General features: G+C 40.4%; 1 protein-coding gene across 1 annotated transcript in view; it reads right to left on the bottom strand.

The window, feature by feature from the left end:
• Nucleotides 1-20,480, bottom strand: part of LOC135474717 (lysophosphatidylcholine acyltransferase 1-like) — a 36,843-nt gene extending 16,363 nt beyond the window's left edge. Inside the window, exons 1-6 of the mRNA XM_064754281.1 lie at nt 20,339-20,480; nt 16,844-17,061; nt 2,834-3,007; nt 1,147-1,205; nt 519-553; nt 190-244 (exon numbers count right to left, since the gene is read on the bottom strand). Of these exons, the coding sequence (XP_064610351.1) occupies nt 190-244; nt 519-553; nt 1,147-1,205; nt 2,834-3,007; nt 16,844-17,061; nt 20,339-20,472 (675 nt within the window). The 5' untranslated portion in view covers nt 20,473-20,480. The remainder of the gene's footprint in view (nt 1-189; nt 245-518; nt 554-1,146; nt 1,206-2,833; nt 3,008-16,843; nt 17,062-20,338) is intronic.
• Between the last annotated feature and the right edge of the window lie 14 nt (nt 20,481-20,494).

Genomic DNA, 20,494 nt, shown 5'->3' on the forward strand with positions numbered 1-20,494 from the left:
TTTGCTTTTTCACTTCATTTTGTTTTATAATGCATATCAATTAATTTTGTGTACATGTAAATTTTGATATATTTTATTTTATATTTTCTATTTATTGTCCCTTTATTTTAGTTTTTCAAAGTTACGTTTTATTATATCATGCTTGGCACTCATGGGCCACAATACTGATGTATTCAACTGTAGACCTACCTCTATTTCCATACGTGTTTGAAACTGACACAATGTGTACCACAGCACTGCAAATCTGAAAACACATCACAAAAAATGTCTGATATGAGCTACAGAAAATATGGCAACGTCTCAACCCAATCAAGTGAACTGAAAGTAGTGGTTTACTGCAATACACTTACCCAATCCACAGCAGTTCAATTCAAAAAACACTACACACAAGTGATCATGAACCTACAGGTAGCTCTGCTTTGAACTGTACACTAACCGGCAACCAGCTTCTTATCATTGAATGCGAAACTCTTCTTGGCTCTTCATCAGAATAACGTACACATATTTTTCATACTTACGGTCCTGGTCCATCCCAAGTCCATGTAACGGTATCCTGTAATGGAAGAAGATATATACACACATCTGAAATTTCATGTTAACAGACTCATTTGTGTAGTGGTCTGTCAGGGATAGAGGTGTAAATTAGAGCCATTCATCAGCTCACTTCACCACCTGACACATAGTCTAAGGACTACATGTATTGTACATCTACAGTGGACAGTTTTCAGTTTGCCAGTGGACATGTTATCTACAATGTCTAACCAAGCTCCCTGATAACAGTGTTGGTCAGTTTCCTCTTTAGGATTGTGATTTCTGAAGGATTGTTTGGCACACATGCATACATGTAGTTCGAGGTCTCTTTTTTTACCACTGAAGCCAAATTTCTAGAGGAATGCTTGGTACAACCCATTTTTTGACAGTACTTACCTAATCATGTTGTGACAAAAATCATTTTTCTTGTCACACAATGACTTATTCAAACATTTCTGAATTTCAACACAAAAACTTTTTTGTTTACATAGTGTTACATACATTTATTTTTTTTAAATTATGTGTGCGACATTTTTGTTAACTTTGTGAGTAATGTGTACAGCATCAAGCGCCCATGTCTTGAAGTGAGGTGTGAACAAAGGCTGGCTGACTTACCAGCTCATTGAGGTATCTGATCAGGACAGGCTGGATGGGCACACCAGGGTAAAATGCCCCTGTAAAAAAAAAAAAAAAAGAGAGAATTACACTTTAACAAGGATCATTCCCAGCTATCTGGTTTTTCAAGTCCACAGTAGCTTTCAACATTATCTCAGGAAGATTATGACAGTGTGTGCTTGATGCTGGCAGGTCCCATGCTGACATTTGTATACTATACATATAGTGCTGCATCAATGGAACAGCATGCTGGAGACACCAGACACAATGCCTCATTAAGTCACAGCATACATCTTTATTTTATAATTCAATATGACGAATCATTTATAAAATGAATACCGATTCATGACAGACGAAGAGACAATGTGCATATGTACAAGAACATGCATGTATATCAGAAGTAGTCCCTTTCAATACCAATAGCGGATGAAGAACAGATTTGTGACTTCGCAATCTTATAAACATGTTGGCTACCATCACAGTGTAATAGTTTTCTGACTTCACATTCTTATAATATGTAGCCTGTCATGACGACTTTACCTTTGTGTACATCCCAGCATATATACATGTCTGCCTTAACTCAAAATTTAAATCCTACTCATAATGCTTAGTCTGACACTGGAAGTTGAAACGTTGATATACTTGTCACATACTAACATTGTAGTGGTGGTCAAAATTTAAAAATCATATTAATTTTTAAATGCTGACTCCTATCAAAACTGTCTTTCTGGAATCGGCCCTGTTTCTAAGCTAACAAGTTTTAAATCACAAGTTTGTCAGACGATAACATTTCTGATCAGTGTGACAAGGACACTTGAAGATATGCAATGTTTAGCAGGCTCTGACCTACACCAGGCATTATTCTTTGTGATGAATAGTTTGAACAAAACTCTGTAGTTAATGTTTATTAGAACTACACATAATACACTGCTTCCAGATTATTGTGTTATTTAATGTCCTGCACAAACCTGTCTTACATTAACAGTACTTTCCTTTTCATACCTGAATTGTATTACCAGTTCTTCTCTGCACATTCCTGGCTTGTATTACCAGTACTTTCCCGCATACATATTCATGTAAATGTACCTAGGTTTTATCACAGACCTGGGTTTTATTACCTGTACTTTCACCCTAATATCTGACTTGTATTACCAGTACTTTCCCCCATACATATTCATGTAAAGGTGCCTAGGTTTTATTACAGACCTGGGTTTTATTACCTGTACTTTCCCTCTAATACCTGGCTTGTATTACCAATACTTTCCTTCCTGTACCAGGCTTGCATTACCAGTACTTTCCTGCATACATATTCATGTAAATTTATCTAGGTTTTATTACAGGTTCTCTCCTCCACTTGCCTGGCTTTTATTACCTGTGCTTTCCTTCTCATATCTGGCTTGTATTACCAGTACTTTCCTCCCCATACCTGGCTTGTATTAAAAGCACTTTCCTCATACCTGGCTTGTATTAAAAGCACTTTCCTCCTCATACCTGGATTGTATTACCAGTTCTTTTCTGCACATTCCTTGCTTGTACTACTGGTACTTTCCTGCATATACACATGTACCTAGGTTTTATTACAGGTACTTTCCTCCACATACCTGGGTTCGTTACCAGGTATTACTGGTACTTTTCTGCATATATAGCATGTACCTGCCTTGTAATACCAATAATTTCCTCCACATACCTGGCTTGAAGGAGATCAGACAGGATCTGTTTGTACATGTGCCCTCAGGAAAGATGACGATCTGTGGCCATTTTCCATTGGACTGAGCTCGTCTCTTAATTTCTTTGATTGTGTTCACTCGGGAGTCTGGGTCTTCACGAGACACAAACACAGGCTGTGTGTATCTAATTAATGCTGCCAATACAATTCATTGTAAAGTTAATATATGTACAAATTAGAGAGGAAGATGCAAACAATTCAGTGCTACACGCATCAATCTGTACTCTGGTCAAAACACTGTAACGCATTTAGAAATGAGATACAGTCTAATTATATAGTTTACATAAAGTTTACATTATTAGCCTGATGATTACTAAATTTCAAAATCTATTTCATCTTACAGTGACAAAAACCATTTACCTTACTATTAACGCTATAAATAATATAAATTACAGGTGACGCTCTACATTATTGCTAAAATACTTACAATTTTGTAAACAGGTAACCCCATATTATTTCTTTAAATAAGGCTATAATTTATAAAATAAAGAAAGAGGAGCGAAAAACATAAATTATGGTTAAATAAGTTTGAGGTGAGAGTGAATGGTAGGCTTGGTGAAAGGTTCTGGATGGGGAGGAGTAGGGAGACAGGATAGGCAAACACTGGGGCAGGCTGGTCTTCATGAGGTGTGTTTATGAGACAACATGGACAACACTAATACACTGAGCTTTGTAAAGTGATGTCAGCATAGCTGCCGGTGGTGAGTGACTGAATATGTTCTGTGACATGATGAGGATAGTGAGCATGTGTTGGAGAAGTGCAATGTGACTGAGGGGGTGACAATGACATGTACATGTGTGTGTGCGTGTGCGCATACAGCTAACAGCGAAGTAGCCTATCATCACTCACTGAGCTTTGCTTGTTCCCATTGACTGCACCCTTTGTATTGATGTTGTAAAATCCCTTCAACATGATTCAATTACACTGTACAGGTACTATACTTGTACTGCATACAGGTACACCACCACATCAGGAAGAAAACATGCTTCCACCACTGCTCACTTGGAGCACAAGTCATTTATGCTTTTATCACATGTTGTTTTGTTAAAACATATGATTACAGGGATGTGTTAAAACAAAGAATGAAATAAATAAAATTTTAAACATAAAAACAACGGAGACACTTATGTGAAAACTAACTCCACAAATCTAAAGCCGTGACAGCTTTAGCGACTGTTTGTACTCTTTACCTCTTATGTTTCCTTTACACATGTAGAGGTATACACCGAACTTGTGTAACTACACTACATGTGATACAACCATGAAAATACTAAGCTTAAATGATTTGGACAACATGTACAGGCAACATACCGTTTATTGTGTGCTCTGTACTCTAGCTATAAAGTATCACATGCACTGTACCACAACTACACCATGTCCTGTATTCTGTACCACAGCTCCAGCGTATCCTGTCATGTGCAGTCTAACACAGCCACAGTTTATCCTGTCATGTCTACTCTACCACAGCTTTGGTGTATCGTGCTATGTGTACTGTACAATAGCTACGGTGTATCCTGTCATGTCTACTCTACCACAGCTACAGTGTATCCTGTCATATGTAGTCTACCATAGCCACAGTGTATCCTGCTATGTGTACTGTACCACAGCTACAGTGTATCCTGTGAACCACAGCATATCCTGTCATGTCTACTCTACCACAACCAGTGTATCCTGCCATGTGCAGTATAACACAGCTACAGTGTATCCTGTCATGTCTACTCTACCACAGCTAGAGAGTATCCTGTCATGTGTACTCTACCACAGCTAGAGTGTATCCTGCCATGTCTACTGTACCACAGGTACAGTGTATCCTGCCATGTTTAGCCTGCCACAGAAATAGTGTATCCTGCCATGTGTACTCTATCACAGCTACAATGTGTCCTGTCATGTCTACTCTACCACAGCTACAGTTTATCTTGCCATGCGCAGCCTGCCACCACCACAGTGTATCCTGCCATAGCCACAGTGTATCCAGCCATATGTATCCTGCCATAGCCACAGTGTATCGTGCCATGTGTATCCTGCCATAGCCACCGTGTCCTGCCATATGTACTTTGCCATTTGCCATATCCTGTCATGCCTATTCTACCACAGCTACAGTGTATCCTGTCATGTCTACTCTACCACAGCTACAGTGTATCCCGTCATGTCTACTCTAACACAGCTACAGTGTATCCTGTCATGTCTACTCTACCACAGCTACAGTGTATCCTGTCATGTCTACTCTACCACAACCAGTGTATCCTGCCATGTGCAGTCTACCACAGCTACAGTGTATCCTGTCATGTCTACTCTACCACAGGTACAGTGTATCCTGCCATGTTTAGCCTGCCACAGCCACAGTGTATCCTGCCATGTGTACTCTATCACAGCTATAATGTGTCCTGTCATGTCTACTCTACCACAGCTACAGTGTATCCTGTCATGTCTACTCTAACACAACCACAGCGTATCCTGTCATGTCTACTCTACCACAACCAGTGTATCCTGCCATGTGCAGTCTACCACAGCTACAGTGTATCCTGTCATGTCTACTCTACCATAGCCACAGTGTATCTTGCTGTGTGTACTCTACCACAGCTAGAGTGTATCCTGTCATGTCTACTCTACCACAGGTACAGTGTATCCTGCCATGTTTAGCCTGCCACAGCCACAGTGTATCCTGCCATGTGTACTCTATCACAGCTACAATGTGTCCTGTCATGTCTACTCTACCACAGCCGCAGTGTATCCTGCCATGTGTAGCAGCCATAGCCACAGTGTATCCTGCCATAGCCACAGTGTATCGTGCCATGTGTATCCTGCCATAGCCACAGTGTATCTTGCCATGTGTATCCTGCCATAGCCACAGTGTGCCCTGCCATATGTAGCCTGTCACAGCCACTGTGTATCCTGCCATATGTACTTTGCCAAAGCCACAGTGTATCCTGCCATGTGTACTCTATCACAGCTACAATGTGTCCTGTCATGTCTACTCTACCACAGCTACAGTTTATCTTGCCATGTGCAGCCTGCCACCGCCACAGTGTATCCTGCCATAGCCACAGTGTATCGTGCCATGTGTATCCTGCCATAGCCACAGTGTGCCCTGCCATATGTAGCCTGTCACAGCCACTGTGTATCCTGCCATATGTACTTTGCCAAAGCCACAGTGTATCCTGTCATGTCTACTCTACCACAACCACAGCGTATCCTGTCATGTCTACTCTACCACAGCTACAGTGTACCCCAGTTTTGAAGTATCACATGTACTGTACCACAGCTACAGAGTAAGCAGTGTTCTGTACCCCAGTTTTAAAGTATCACGTGTAGTGTACCCCAGTCACATGTATAAATTAAGCGCCACATGTAAAGTATCACATGTGGTGTACCACAGCTATAGTGTATAAAGTATCACATGTAGTGTACCACAGCTATAGTGTATAAAGTATCACATGTAGTGTACCACATCCACAGCAGAAGTGTATGAGAAGTGTAACCTCCAGACACATGTACCATATGTACTGTACCTAAGCCTATCAATTGCTTATTTATTTAAGTGTATGAGGAGTGTAACCTCCAGACACATGTACCATATGTACTGTACCTAAGCCTATCAATTGCTTATTTATTTAAGTGTATGAGAAGTGTAACCTCCAGACACATGTACCATATGTATTGTACCTAAGCCTATCAATTTCTAATTTATTTATTTATTGCTTTATTTACTGACCCTCCTCCCCATGTTTCCCACTAAGCAGAGGCATTACTGTAGTAGGTGTATGCCACAGCAGTCATAGTCTGCAAATATACGTGTATCATGTGTGACCGCATGACCTGTACATGCAGGTCATGCTCAGTAGCTCTTGCTCCAGGACAGTGAATAACACCTAGCAATGTCATGATTTTGAGAGTACAGCCTGACTACTGGGAACATCTGCTAACAACCAGTCACATGCCACCTCACCTTCACTCTTATAGTGTTACTATGTATATAAAAGCTATGTATGGCCTATGTATATAAAAGCTCTGTCTGAAGCAGACATTTACACCTGAGCGTTTTTAAATCAAGGTCACCTCATATTTTATATGCATTTATGCTTGATTTAGAGACAACTAAAATTAAGCCCACAAATATCATTCATCGGATCAATTATAAGCATAATTTACACCTGCTCACTGAAATCCCACGTTCATATTCTTATGCATTTAGAATCTGCTACAATACACCTTAGATTATGCTATCTGATACACCTGATAGCAATGACTCCATCACAACATAACTGCTGAAGGCTAATCTTGGGTTAATATTAAATCATACATATACAAGCTCTGGCGCATTTCCAGTGAGATGAGGTATCAGTCCAATACCTCCCAAAACAATAACTGAGTTTTTGTGACTCCTTCCTGAACCCAGCCCGAATTCTTTCTGACAGCTGATAGTCACCCTGAATAGCCTCCTGCTATATGTGCTGATGATGTTGACACAGACTCAGTCAACATTTGAGGACACCCAGCCTAGATACAAGAATGCCCAGATAATTCAGCAGACAAAATCAGATGTCATCTGACAACAATATCATACTGCAACATGTTATTTACAAGTTTAATTTCCTCTTAACTCTGGCATAATATGAACTCTTCCCATCCAGTAGCAACTGTCTGCCTGCCCTGGACAAGGTATTCCTGCCACAATGAAGTTACACACATGTAGCTGCTCAATTCTGGGATAATATCACATCTTCCCATCCAGTAGCAACTGTCTCCCTACCCTGGACACGTTGTCCCCTCCACATTGTTGCAGTGACTGTAGTGTGTGTTCCATTGATCACACAAAACAAAATGGCACTTTGTAATCATACATGATATCCTTAAAGGCAGTGATTCTACAAACTATGCCTGCAAAAATTCCATCAGCAAATTTCATATTCTGCCTCTATTACTTTCATTTTTAAAACCAATCTTGACACAAAAACTTTCACTAAGCATATATTAATTTAGTACATTACACTGCTACATTTCAAAAGCCAACACATCATCCAGTAAGGACCAATGATGCATAAATAACTGAGAGTCCAATGTTTTTGCACTGCAAAATCAGACTTTGGCTACTGGTGACACCCTGTCCTACCATGGACAGCTTTGGAAGGAATGAATGAATCTTTGGGGTTTAACGCCGTACCTAACAAAGTCCCATGACATTGAGTAGTCGTTATGTGTGTGTACATATACTGTGTCTTCTTGTGGCAGTGTGAATCCATGTCATCAAAATGCTGTTGTAACTGAACTATCATGCCCAAGACACCAGACATGACACCCCATCCAGTCAGATTACACTGACACCAGGCCAACCAGGCCAACCAGGCCAACCAGTCTTGTTTCCTTGTTCTAACCTCTCAGTTCTCAGTGCAGAGTGCCAGGCCAGGCACCAACAAGTACTATTTTTGAAGTTTTTGGTATAACACAACACAGGATTGATCCAGGGTTTCCCGACAGGATAGATTAGGCCTTCGTTATACAAACACAGTGAAGAACTTTCTAAACAAATATGATCACACAAACAACTGCGATGAGCTTTCTAAAAAATTCCACTGATCATACCTGTTAAGCATGACATTAAACCCCAAGATTACATACATAAATACATACATAAACATGGGAACGAACTTTCTAAACATATGTGATGATCACACAATCCTGGGGATGACATATCTGAACAATTGTGATGATCACACAAACATGGGGATGAACTTTCTGAACAATCATGATGATCACACAATCCTGGGGATGACATATCTGAACACATGTGATGATCACACAATCCTGGGAATGACATATCTGAATAATTGTGATGATCACACAATCCTGGGAATGACATACCTGAACAATTATGATGATATCAAAATCACGGAGATGACCTTTCTGAACAATTATGATGATCATACAAACATGGCTGATGACCTTTCTAAACAATCACGTTGATCATACAAACATAGGAATAAACTTTCTGAACAAATATGATGACCTCACAAACAAAGGGGATGACCTTTCTAAACAATTACATTAACTACATAAACATGGAGATGAAACAATTAGAATGATGGAACAACCTTTTTTTTTTTTTTTGATTGGTGTTTTACGCCATACTCAAGAATATTTCACTTATACGACGGCGGCCAGCATTATGGTGGGTGGAAACCGGGCAGAGCCCGGGGGAAACCCACGACCATCCGCAGGTAGCTGACAGACCTTCCCACATACGGCCGGAGAGAAAGCCAGCATGAGCTGGACTTGAACTCACAACGACCGCATTGGTGAGAGACTCCTGGGTCATTACGCTGCGCTAGCGCGCTAACCAACTAAGCCACGGAGGCCCCGATCAACTTTGAAAATTTTATGAAGATCGTATGAACATGGGAATGAACTATCAAACCTTTTATGAGCTGAAAAAAGGCCAGGAATATCCATTATTGCCTAAAAATTGGTGCATTTTCATTGCGCTTTGATGTTTCTGAGACTGCTACATGACCTGATACTGGGCAAATGTGGGTGACTGACATACATATGGCTGATGACATGGAACCCATGGCCAATGTAACACATGTGCACCCATGGTCAATGTAACACATGTGCACCCATGGTCAATGTAATACATGTGCACCCATGGCCAATGTAACACATGTGCACCCATGGTCAATGTAATACATGTGCACCCATGGTCAATGTAACACATGTGCACCCATGGTCAATGTAACACATGTGCACCCATGGTCAATGTAACACATGTGCACCCATGGTCAATGTAACACATGTGCACCCATGGTCAATGTAACACATGTGCACCCATGGTCAATGTAACACATGTGCATCCATGGTCAATGTAACACATGTGCACCCATGGTCAATGTAGTACATGTGCACCCATGGCCAATGTAACACATGTGCACCCATGGTCAATGTAAGACATGTGCACCCATGGTCAATGTAATACATGTGCATCCATGGTCAATGTAATACATGTGCACCCATGGTCAATGTAATACATGTGCACCCATGGTCAGTGTAATACATGTGCACCCATGGTCAATGTCATACATGAGCATCCATGGTCAATGTAACACATGTGCATCCATGGTCAATGTCATACATGTGCATCCATGGTCAATGTAACACATGAGCATCCATGGTCAATGTAACACATGTGCATCCATAGTCAATGTCATACATGTGCATCCATGGTCAGTGTAATACATGTGCACCCATGGTCAATGTCATACATGTGCATCCATGGTCAATGTCATACATGTGCACCCATGGTCAGTGTAATACATGTGCACCCATGGTCAATGTAATACATGTGCATCCATGGTCAGTGTAATACATGTGCATCCATGGTCAATGTAACACATGTGCATCCATGGTCAATGTAACACATGTGCACCCATGGTCAATGTCATACATGTGCACCCATGGTCAATGTAACACATGTGCACCCATGGTCAATGTAATACATGTGCACCCATGGTCAATGTAATACATGTGCATCCATGGTCAATGTAATACATGTGCACCCATGGTCAATGTAATACATGTGCACCCATGGTCAGTGTAATACATGTGCACCCATGGTCAATGTCATACATGAGCATCCATGGTCAATGTAACACATGTGCATCCATGGTCAATGTCATACATGTGCATCCATGGTCAATGTAACACATGAGCATCCATGGTCAATGTAACACATGTGCATCCATAGTCAATGTCATACATGTGCATCCATAGTCAATGTCATACATGTGCACCCATGGTCAATGTCATACATGTGCACCCATGGTCAATGTCATACATGTGCATCCATGGTCAATGTCATACATGTGCATCCATGGCCAATGTAATACATGTGCACCCATGGTCAGTGTAATACATGTGCACCCATGGTCAATGTAATACATGTGCATCCATGGTCAGTGTCATACATGTGCATCCATGGTCAATGTAATACATGTGCACCCATGGTCAATGTAATACATGTGCATCCATGGTCAATGTCATACATGTGCACCCATGGTCAATGTAACACATGTGCACCCATGGTCAATGTCAAACATGTGCATCCATGGTCAGTGTAATACATGTGCACCCATGGTCAATGTAACACATGTGCATCCATGGTCAATGTCATACATGTGCACCCATGGTCAATGTAACACATGTGCACCCATGGTCAATGTAACACATGTGCACTTATGGTCAATGTAACACATGTACACCCATGGTCAATGTAACACGTGCACCCATGGTCAATGTAATACATGTGCACCCATGGTCAATGTAATACATGTGCACCCATGGTCAATGTAACACATGTGCACCCATGGTCAATGTAATACATGTGCATCCATGGTCAATGTAATACATGTGCACCCCATCGTCAATGTCATACATGAGCATCCATGGTCAATGTAATACATGTGCACCCATGGTCAATGTAACACATGTGCATCCATGGTCAATGTCACACATGTGCATCCATGGTCAATGTTACACATGTGCACCCATGGTCAATGTAATACATGTGCACCCATGGTCAATGTAATACATGTGCACCCATGGTCAATGTAACACATGTGCACCCATGGTCAATGTAATACATGTGCATCCATGGTCAATGTAATACATGTGCACCCCATCGTCAATGTCATACATGAGCATCCATGGTCAATGTAATACATGTGCACCCATGGCCAATGTAACACATGTGCATCCATGGTCAATGTCACACATGTGCATCCATGGTCAATGTAACACATGTGCACCCATGGTCAATGTAATACATGTGCACCCATGGTCAATGTAACACATGTGCACCCATGGTCAATGTAATACATGTGCATCCATGGTCAATGTAATACATGTGCATCCATGGTCAATGTCATACATGAGCACCCATGGTCAATGTAATACATGTGCATCCATGGTCAATGTCATACATGTGCATCCATGGTCAGTGTAATACATGTGCATCCATGGTCAGTGTAACACATGTGCATCCATGGTCAATGTAACACATGAGCATCCATGGTCAGTGTAATACATGTGCACCCATGGTCAATGTCATACATGAGCATCCATGGTCAATGTAACACATGTGCATCCATGGTCAATGTCATACATGTGCATCCATGGTCAATGTAACACATGTGCACCCATGGTCAATGTAATACATGAGCATCCATGGTCAATGTAATACATGAGCATCCATGGTCAATGTAATACATGAGCATCCATGGTCAATGTAATACATGCACGTCTCTACATCAAATCTTACAGTACTGATGGATAATCATCACATTCATAATGGCTGAATGTCAGTGACATCCATCTGATTTCAGTGCCCAGAGAAACTTATTGTCTACAAACTGAATGGCGAAGAGAATGCACAGAGATATCAACAAACTGAAGTAGAATTCTACTAACAGAATAAACAGTTCAATGTTTTCCCATCTTTACAATTGTTTTATACTGCATATATTTTACAGTTCATAATGACAACAGAAATGTACCTTTTGCATTTACACTTTACATTATGTAGATAGATACAAAAGACGATGGAAATCTGACAAACATGTTGATATGTAAAACTGAGCATGCTTAATGAGGTGAGTGACAACAAACACAGAGTAGAGGTGTGTACAGGGTATACATACATGTATACAGTGTATGTACAGATGGACCGTGAAGAAATAGGTACACCGAGAACATCACAACAAGTGTCAAAAAACGCCAATCACTACACAAAGTAAACCACATGCAAATATGAAACCACAAACCAATTACTCCCTATCCTTCACTTTATTACAGCAGTAAACCGAAAAAATTACGTCTTAAAGTTACGACTACCAAAAGTTACAAGAAGGAGCCTTTGCAGAAGGAATTCTAGATTTTGAGATGCCGAATGATTTCATGCTACATTCGCTTTACGATGACATTTTCACCCGACTGTCCGGGAACAAATGCCAAACACAGGCTAGCCTCGTTAGAACAGGGTTTCAATACTCTGCCTTACTCATGATTGCCCTTGTTAGTATGGGTACATCTGTGCCATCAGCCATTGCATGGTGTCTCACATGCATTAGAAGACAGATCCAGCTGAAAGGCATTAACTCACTTATCAGGACTGTGCTGTGTGTAACCTTTCATAGCCATGGCCATTGAACGCTAAGGAGAATACAGCAGCCACGTTGCCAACCAACCCTTGGCTGTGGAAATCTCACCGTGTTATTTGCGTTAATCACAACAGGTTAGTAGTTCATACTAGATCAACATCATGTCACTGTTTTCCAGTTTGGATCATTATCATTAGTAAATACGACAGTAAATATTTACGCTCTATGCTAACAATAATGGGAAGGCAATGTCACGGCAAACAATGTTCTGACATCTATACTCAGAGTGATTAGGCAGTGGTCAAAATAAAAAAAGAAAATGAGAAAAATCACTTGACAAGTTAAACAAGGAAGCACTCAGTGTGTATCACAACATAACTGCAGAATATCACCATGGTTACAGGGCGTGGCTAGAGACAAATATACATACTGCCCAAGAGTGGAATTTGAGAGTTTTCCTTCCGAGATATAACGCTGGGGATGTCCCGGATAAACATGATAATAGCGTCCCAAAAACTGGAGTGCGGTGCAACACAGACCAGTGGGGCTTCTGTCATCGATGCCCTTTGGCCGCGGATGGCCACTTTATGAAATCCGCACAGAAAAAAAACACATCGGCCTATGAAGCCAAGCAGTTGATGGACAAACCTAAAATAGCAACACAAATAGAAATTCAACTTCAACAGTTATATCCACGTCCATGAACCATGATTTACCTGTAACAAACATCGGTATCAACAGAGCAATAGTTCAACAAGATCATAGTTTTTACAACTGAAAAGTTCCTGAAGAAATGGCTACCATTCCAACTGACCTTTTCTCAACGTTCAGTCAATATTAGTCCACCTTCAAAATACACTGATACATCAGGTATGTCCAGAAAAGCCAAGCACACCAAACAACAAATTATCAAACAAAATCAATTATGAAGTTTGCAACATTTACCACCATCTGGGAAATATAGGTATTCAGCAATTTGAGGTTCATAGTGTTCATAGTTAGGGCTTCAGTGTATTTAATGGACAGTTCAGTTGGATTGGTATACACTGCATGTAAGTTTTACAACAGCAAAGTACTTCGCAGAGCATGCATATTAAATGCCTCATTCAAATAACTTAATGCGTTAAATTAAAAGTAAACCTAGAATAATAACTTTAATAAGCTACATGTAGACGACCATGCCACAAATTTCAACATTCTTTGTAAAACGTTCCTCTGTAAATCACAGCCGTGGTCACTTTCAGAGCTGAAACTGAGCAAAATGACAGGCCATCACAGCCCACACAAAGACCATTTGCCACACAAGGAAGTTGATCCATCCTTGCACACGAAGTAAAGAGGCGCTACAACAAGCCACATTACAGCGCATGAAGCACAATGTCCGCACATATATGTAGTCAGTTACTGGATCAGTGTCAAACAGCAGGGCATACTGCAGTGTACAAGTACCATTTCTGCACAGTTACTGGATCAGTGTCAAACAGCAGGGCATACTGCAGTGTACAAGTACCATTTCTGCACAGTTACTGGATCAGTGTCAAACAGCAGGGCATACTGCAGTGTACAAGTACCATTTCTGCACAGTTACTGGATCAGTGTCAAACAGCAGGGCATACTGCAGTGTACAAGTACCGTTTCTGCACAGTTACTGAATCAGTGTAAAATAACAGGGTCCCAGGAGTCTCTTGCCAATGTGGTCACTGTGATGCTGGCTCCCTCTCCGGCCGTACGTGAAAAGGTCTGCCAGCCACCTGCAGATGGTCATGAGTTTCACCTGGGTTTCCTCCCACCACAAATCTGGACACGACCATAAAAGTGAAATATTCCTGAGCATGGCGTAAAACAATAATCAAATAAATTAACGACAGGGCCTACTGACGCACAATTACCATTTCTGCAAAGTTACTGAGTCTGTGTCAAATAGCTGTACAAGTATCATTTTTGCACAATACTGGATCAGTGTTAAATAGCAGGGCTTATTGCAGAACAAGTACCATTTCTGCATCATTAATATTCAGTGTCAAATAACAGGACCTATTACAGTACAAGCACCATTTCTGCAGTTACTAGACCAGTGTCAAATGACAGGGCCTATTGCGGCACAATTACCATTCCTGCACAGTTACTGATTCAGGGGCAAATAGCAGGGCCTATTGCAGCACAAGCACGATTTCTGCACAGTTACACATAGCAGGGACTATATGTATGACTGTACAGGTACCCTTTCTGTACAGCTGCTGATTCAGTGTCAAATAGCTGCTTCTATAGCTGAACAAGTAAGATTTCTGATTCAGAGTCTCATAACAGACTTAAGCACAATTCATGTTAAATACTGTACTATTATCATCAATAATGCATTTTAAGTTTATGGAATCATTTCTGATTAGGACATATCTACAAGCAGCCAAAATCTGCATCCTCAGAAAGCAGATAAAACAAAATATTGATTTATTCTCCCATAATAATGTGATAGTACTTGCACACTGTACATGGTGGGTTAGTCAAACTCTGGCCTTGTAGCCTGTGCATCTACCTACATTGTACATGTATAATACAGGGCAGAATATAGTCAGTGTGCTATTACCAGAAAATTAACCTTGCATATGCAGATGCTCCTGAGATGCACAAATCAATACGCCCTGCCAGGGGTGAGGTGAAAGGTTAGACAACATCTGTTAGGATCCCACAGCTTTAGGCATGTTAGATAAGCTGGACATATGGTTGTCTTTCTCCAAATCTGCATGTATATGATTCACAGGAGGAATGTGAATTAGTCGGGCGAATACTGGGATAAATACATACTGTATAATGACATAAAAATCATATCCATGATGTACATGTAAACCACCTCAAATACACGTACATTACATGTACATGGCCCCAATTATACCTATGTACTTGAGTGCAATATGTTAACTTAGCTTGCCCGAACAATGACAAAATTTAAACTTTAAATACACTTCAGTGGCCACACAGACTGCCCTTCTGTACTGCGTTACATTCTTTAAATAACGTACAAGGAAGCTACTTTGTAGTCCAAAATCCAAATTTACCAGGGCAAATTATTTCAACCTCCATTACAGTTGTAACCAGAATTCCCAGACCTGCAACAGTTGTTATAACTACACTGTACAGCTACACACAGAGGTTCATGTAGCCAGCCACACACCTACTGTATCATGGATGTGGAAAATAAAGGGTGAAGTACATGTGCCTAAATAATGGGCATTTACACAGATCCATCCTTATATGTACTGTCACTTATCGATAAACTTAGAAAGACTCAAAACAAAACCAATACACAAACAAAAATAAATATACAACAAAACAAAACAAAATTATGTGCCTTCAAACACTCAATATCTTTGGAATACAATGCAAGTTTGTTCACCAATGGGCAGATGCCAAGTTTTAATTGCTTTACATTCAACAGTGATAGGCTTCTTAGTTTAATAAAATTATACACTTGTCAAGAAGTTAAAACAGGTACATGTACATGTAGGTTTTGTGAAACAACATGTGAAAATGAATGTATATCTATAAAAAGGGTAGAAAAATTTAACAAAAACTTTTGTATAGGGTAGCAAAAATTTGGACTGCTAGGAATCTCTGCACATGTATTTCTTTCAAATAGAAGAAAACAATCTGTGTAGCATGTGTCAGGTGTGGAGTACATGTAGCTGGTGTACAGTACATGTTCTTAGTTTCCTCTGTTGTCAGGGTGTTGCTGTTAATGGTGTGGTGGGCGTGGGGCAGGAGCAGGAAAACGGGAGACAGAGCTAAAACAAAGGGAAAATGAATGAAGAAACGAAATGTTCATACTTCCAAATATGGGCACATATTCTGATTCAGATTTGGCCACAACTGAAGTGAGGTCCAGGTAGGTGACGACAACAGAGTCAAAGTATGATGAGTGTGGAGAGAGGGCGACTATGGGTGCCTCCTGGGACGTGGCACGCTTCCCTTTCACCGACAACCAGTGCAAACCTCCCCAGAAGAATACTCCACGGCAGAAAAACACCACAATGGGCCTCAACATGCTAAATAGAGAGATAGACAGAGTGTCACACACAGCCGGCATGTCACCTCACACACACAGACCAGACAGAGAAAGTGTGTCACACCCAGCCAGAATGTCACCTCACACACACACACACACATGCACGCACACACAGACAAAACAGAGACAGCGTCACACACAGCCACCATGTCACCTCACATACACACACAGACAAGAGTGTCACACACAGCGAGCCCCCCCACCCCCACGATTATTAACCAACAGCAGTAGTTGTCAAATGTTAGTTCAAACAGAATTAGGAACAGGACGTGTTACAATCACCAATTAGTGGATCAGAAAAAGCTGGCCTCAATGAACGGCTTACTTACAGTAACCTTCTTTTGCTAGCACATGTATAAATGCCTGAGTTGGCTTTGAGTCAGAAGTCTGAGATCAATTTGTAAATGAATCATAGAAGCGAAGTTTACAAACAGCATACGGTTGTCGAATCTCAACATCGATATAAAGTTTGCAGTTGAATTGAGGTTAATTTTATAAATTTCTAAACAGTATACTTTTACAGTCTGTGTTATTCTTCACAAATAGATCTCCCAGAAAAAAGCTTTGAATATTAACTTTTTATATCTAGTTTTTACCCTTCATTTTTTTCTTTTAATAGGAGTGGGTAAGGGATATGTCTAAGTACATTCTTTCTGTATCTGCAGATAAACACAGAAGAGATTCTAAATGCCTCTTCTGTTTTGGTGCAAAACCTTAACATCCAGGAAAATTGCATCCAAGCAATAACTGAAATTTAAAAACAATTCATTCAAATTCCAATTCAAGAATATTTCATGTATGCAATTCTGGTTGGAGGAAACTGGGATGTGTTATTAATCACACTACTGACACACTTCCTGATGCTGGTGCTGTATACAAGGAGAGGAAGGGAATTGTACAATCTTGGCCTTCAACACGCTCATTCAAGAGCCTCGATCTAATCCTATTTTATACCAGTTATCAAGTTACCTACTGTAGTTTTCATGCAACTGAAAAAAAAAGACAGTACACCATTAAACATACATGCATACATGTGGCATAAATGTTAGTGAAACCAAGCATGCTAGTACACATGTGCAGACCGACTTAGACTGCAATGAAAAGGTTCGACCCAGAATGCGAATATCCGAGTGGAAAATAAGCCAACTTTGAAGCAAAAACATCAACAGAGTATTGTCACTGTTCATAGCAAAACAAAGCAAAGTAGTCATGCAAGGCTTAGGCATGTTAGGACTGCTGATACAGTCTGGCACAGCAAGCTGCATTGTTCTCACCTGATCTAACTTACAGTTGTTATGTACACTTAGGGCTTTACTGAGCAGTATGATGGACACATTTTAATACTTGTTTAGGATTGCCTGGGTGAATTACATTAGGGGTCTTGCTGGATCATACCAATACATGGCTCTCTCACGGTCAACCTTTGCCAGCTCCACCTGCTAGGGTTTTGTCAGGTGTCTTGGCAATGTGTCATGGTTTACTCCGGGTACAGGTTTACTCCACAGTCCACACAAAATCCTCACCATCATCATATACATGTACGTGAAAATTCCTGAGTTACACGTAAAATGCTCATCCAATAAATAACTTCAGTAAATATCCTATTTATTAAAATGAACATGTGCTCATTTGTAGGATCTATCACACCTTATACCTTCTGATGCTTCACGCATTTTTGTTTGACTTAGCAACAGTTATAAGCACAGGTAGGACAGGACAGCTAAGGATTCACAACGAGAGGAGCATTATAGAGAGGGGGGTCCATGGTAAGCAGAGGATTCATAACTCTCATTACAGTGATAACTGACAACAGGAGTTTAAAGAGAGAGGAAGACCATGTAAGAAAAGGCTTCAGACATGTCAGATTTGTTCAAATCACAGTAGCATCACAAGCAAAAATGAGATTTGGTGAGTTGTATCTTTATGCAAGCTTGTTTTTGAAAGTATGTGCAAAAGTATTAAAGCCACTGAAGTGCAGGAAAGCAGTTTGTCTGGTTTTTGACAGACATAAACCAAACATGTCCTTCCAACAGTTCCACCACAAGTATTATGTATTCTACTGCACAAAGGCTAATTCAAGACAGCCCAGAGGTCACATACAGTATACACTTTATAATAGAAAGCTTCATGTTACAAAGCCTTGAAAAGCTCACCACACTATGTCGTTCTGCATGTACATGTATAAGCCTTGCAGGCATTACACACACACACACACACATATACATAACAAGACTTTAGTTAACAAACCACACCCTTGTATTTGAGATCTGTGTCAACGAACCACACTTGTACTGAGGCTTCAGTCAACAAAGCAAATTTGTCATGAGAATTTAGTCAATGAACCACACTTGAAATGAGACTTTCATTGACAAGCCAGATACCTGTTCGGAGACTTCAGTCAACAAATATTTGTAATGAGACTTTAGTCAACAAACCACACATTTGTACTGAAACTTTAGTTAACAACCCACACAATTGTACTTGAGATGTAGTCAACAAACCACACTTGTAGTGAGACTTTAGTCAATGAACCACACTTGTAATTAGAATTAGTGAGCAAATGACACTCGTATTTGACACTTGAGAAAATGAACCACACTTGAAATGAGACTTTAGTCAAAAAACCACACCTGTGATCAGACTTTATTCAACAAACGACACTTCTCATGAGACTTCAGTCAACAAACCACATTTGTAATGAGAATTTAGTCAACGAGCAACACTTGTAATGAGAAATTAGTCAACAAACCACATTTGTAATGAGACTTCAGTCAACAAAGCACTATTCATGACAATTTTTTCAGCAAACCACACTTGTAATCAAACTTTAGTGAACCACCCACACTTGTAATGAGACTTTAGTCAACAAACCACTCAAGTAATGAGACTTTAGTCAACAAACCACACATGTATTTAATGATAATTAGTCAACAACAAATGTATTCAATAACACTTCAGTCAACAAACCACACATGCCAAACTACTGCACTGCATAATAAATCAAGCTGCATGGATATATTCAAAGAGAGAAGAATCATTCTCGGGTAATAAATTTTACGGCAATATCAAGATTAAGGAAAAAGAAAATTATTGTTCAGCCAAAAAGAACTTTGAAAACATAATTTTAAGACACCATGTATAAGACTAACATAAACAGCATTTCCTAAAAAGTTACCAGGATGTCTTCTTTCTCAACCAAACATGAACTCTGGTGTTCTAACACAGTGGGTCAACACTGAGCCCTTACAATCACTTACTTCCTCCACCCGGCTAGGGGCACTTTCTCCTCATCCTTGTCTCTGCCAAGCAGGGCCAGCGCTGCGATTGGCCAAGCAATAAGAAGACAGAAACCGGCCATCAGCAGTCTGATTGGTGCCACGGTCAACGACATCAGCACCACCTACAACAGGCAA

Source organism: Liolophura sinensis, chromosome 9 (genome assembly GCF_032854445.1).
Source record: "Liolophura sinensis isolate JHLJ2023 chromosome 9, CUHK_Ljap_v2, whole genome shotgun sequence".
In the NCBI taxonomy this organism is placed as follows: domain Eukaryota; kingdom Metazoa; phylum Mollusca; class Polyplacophora; order Chitonida; family Chitonidae; genus Liolophura; species Liolophura sinensis.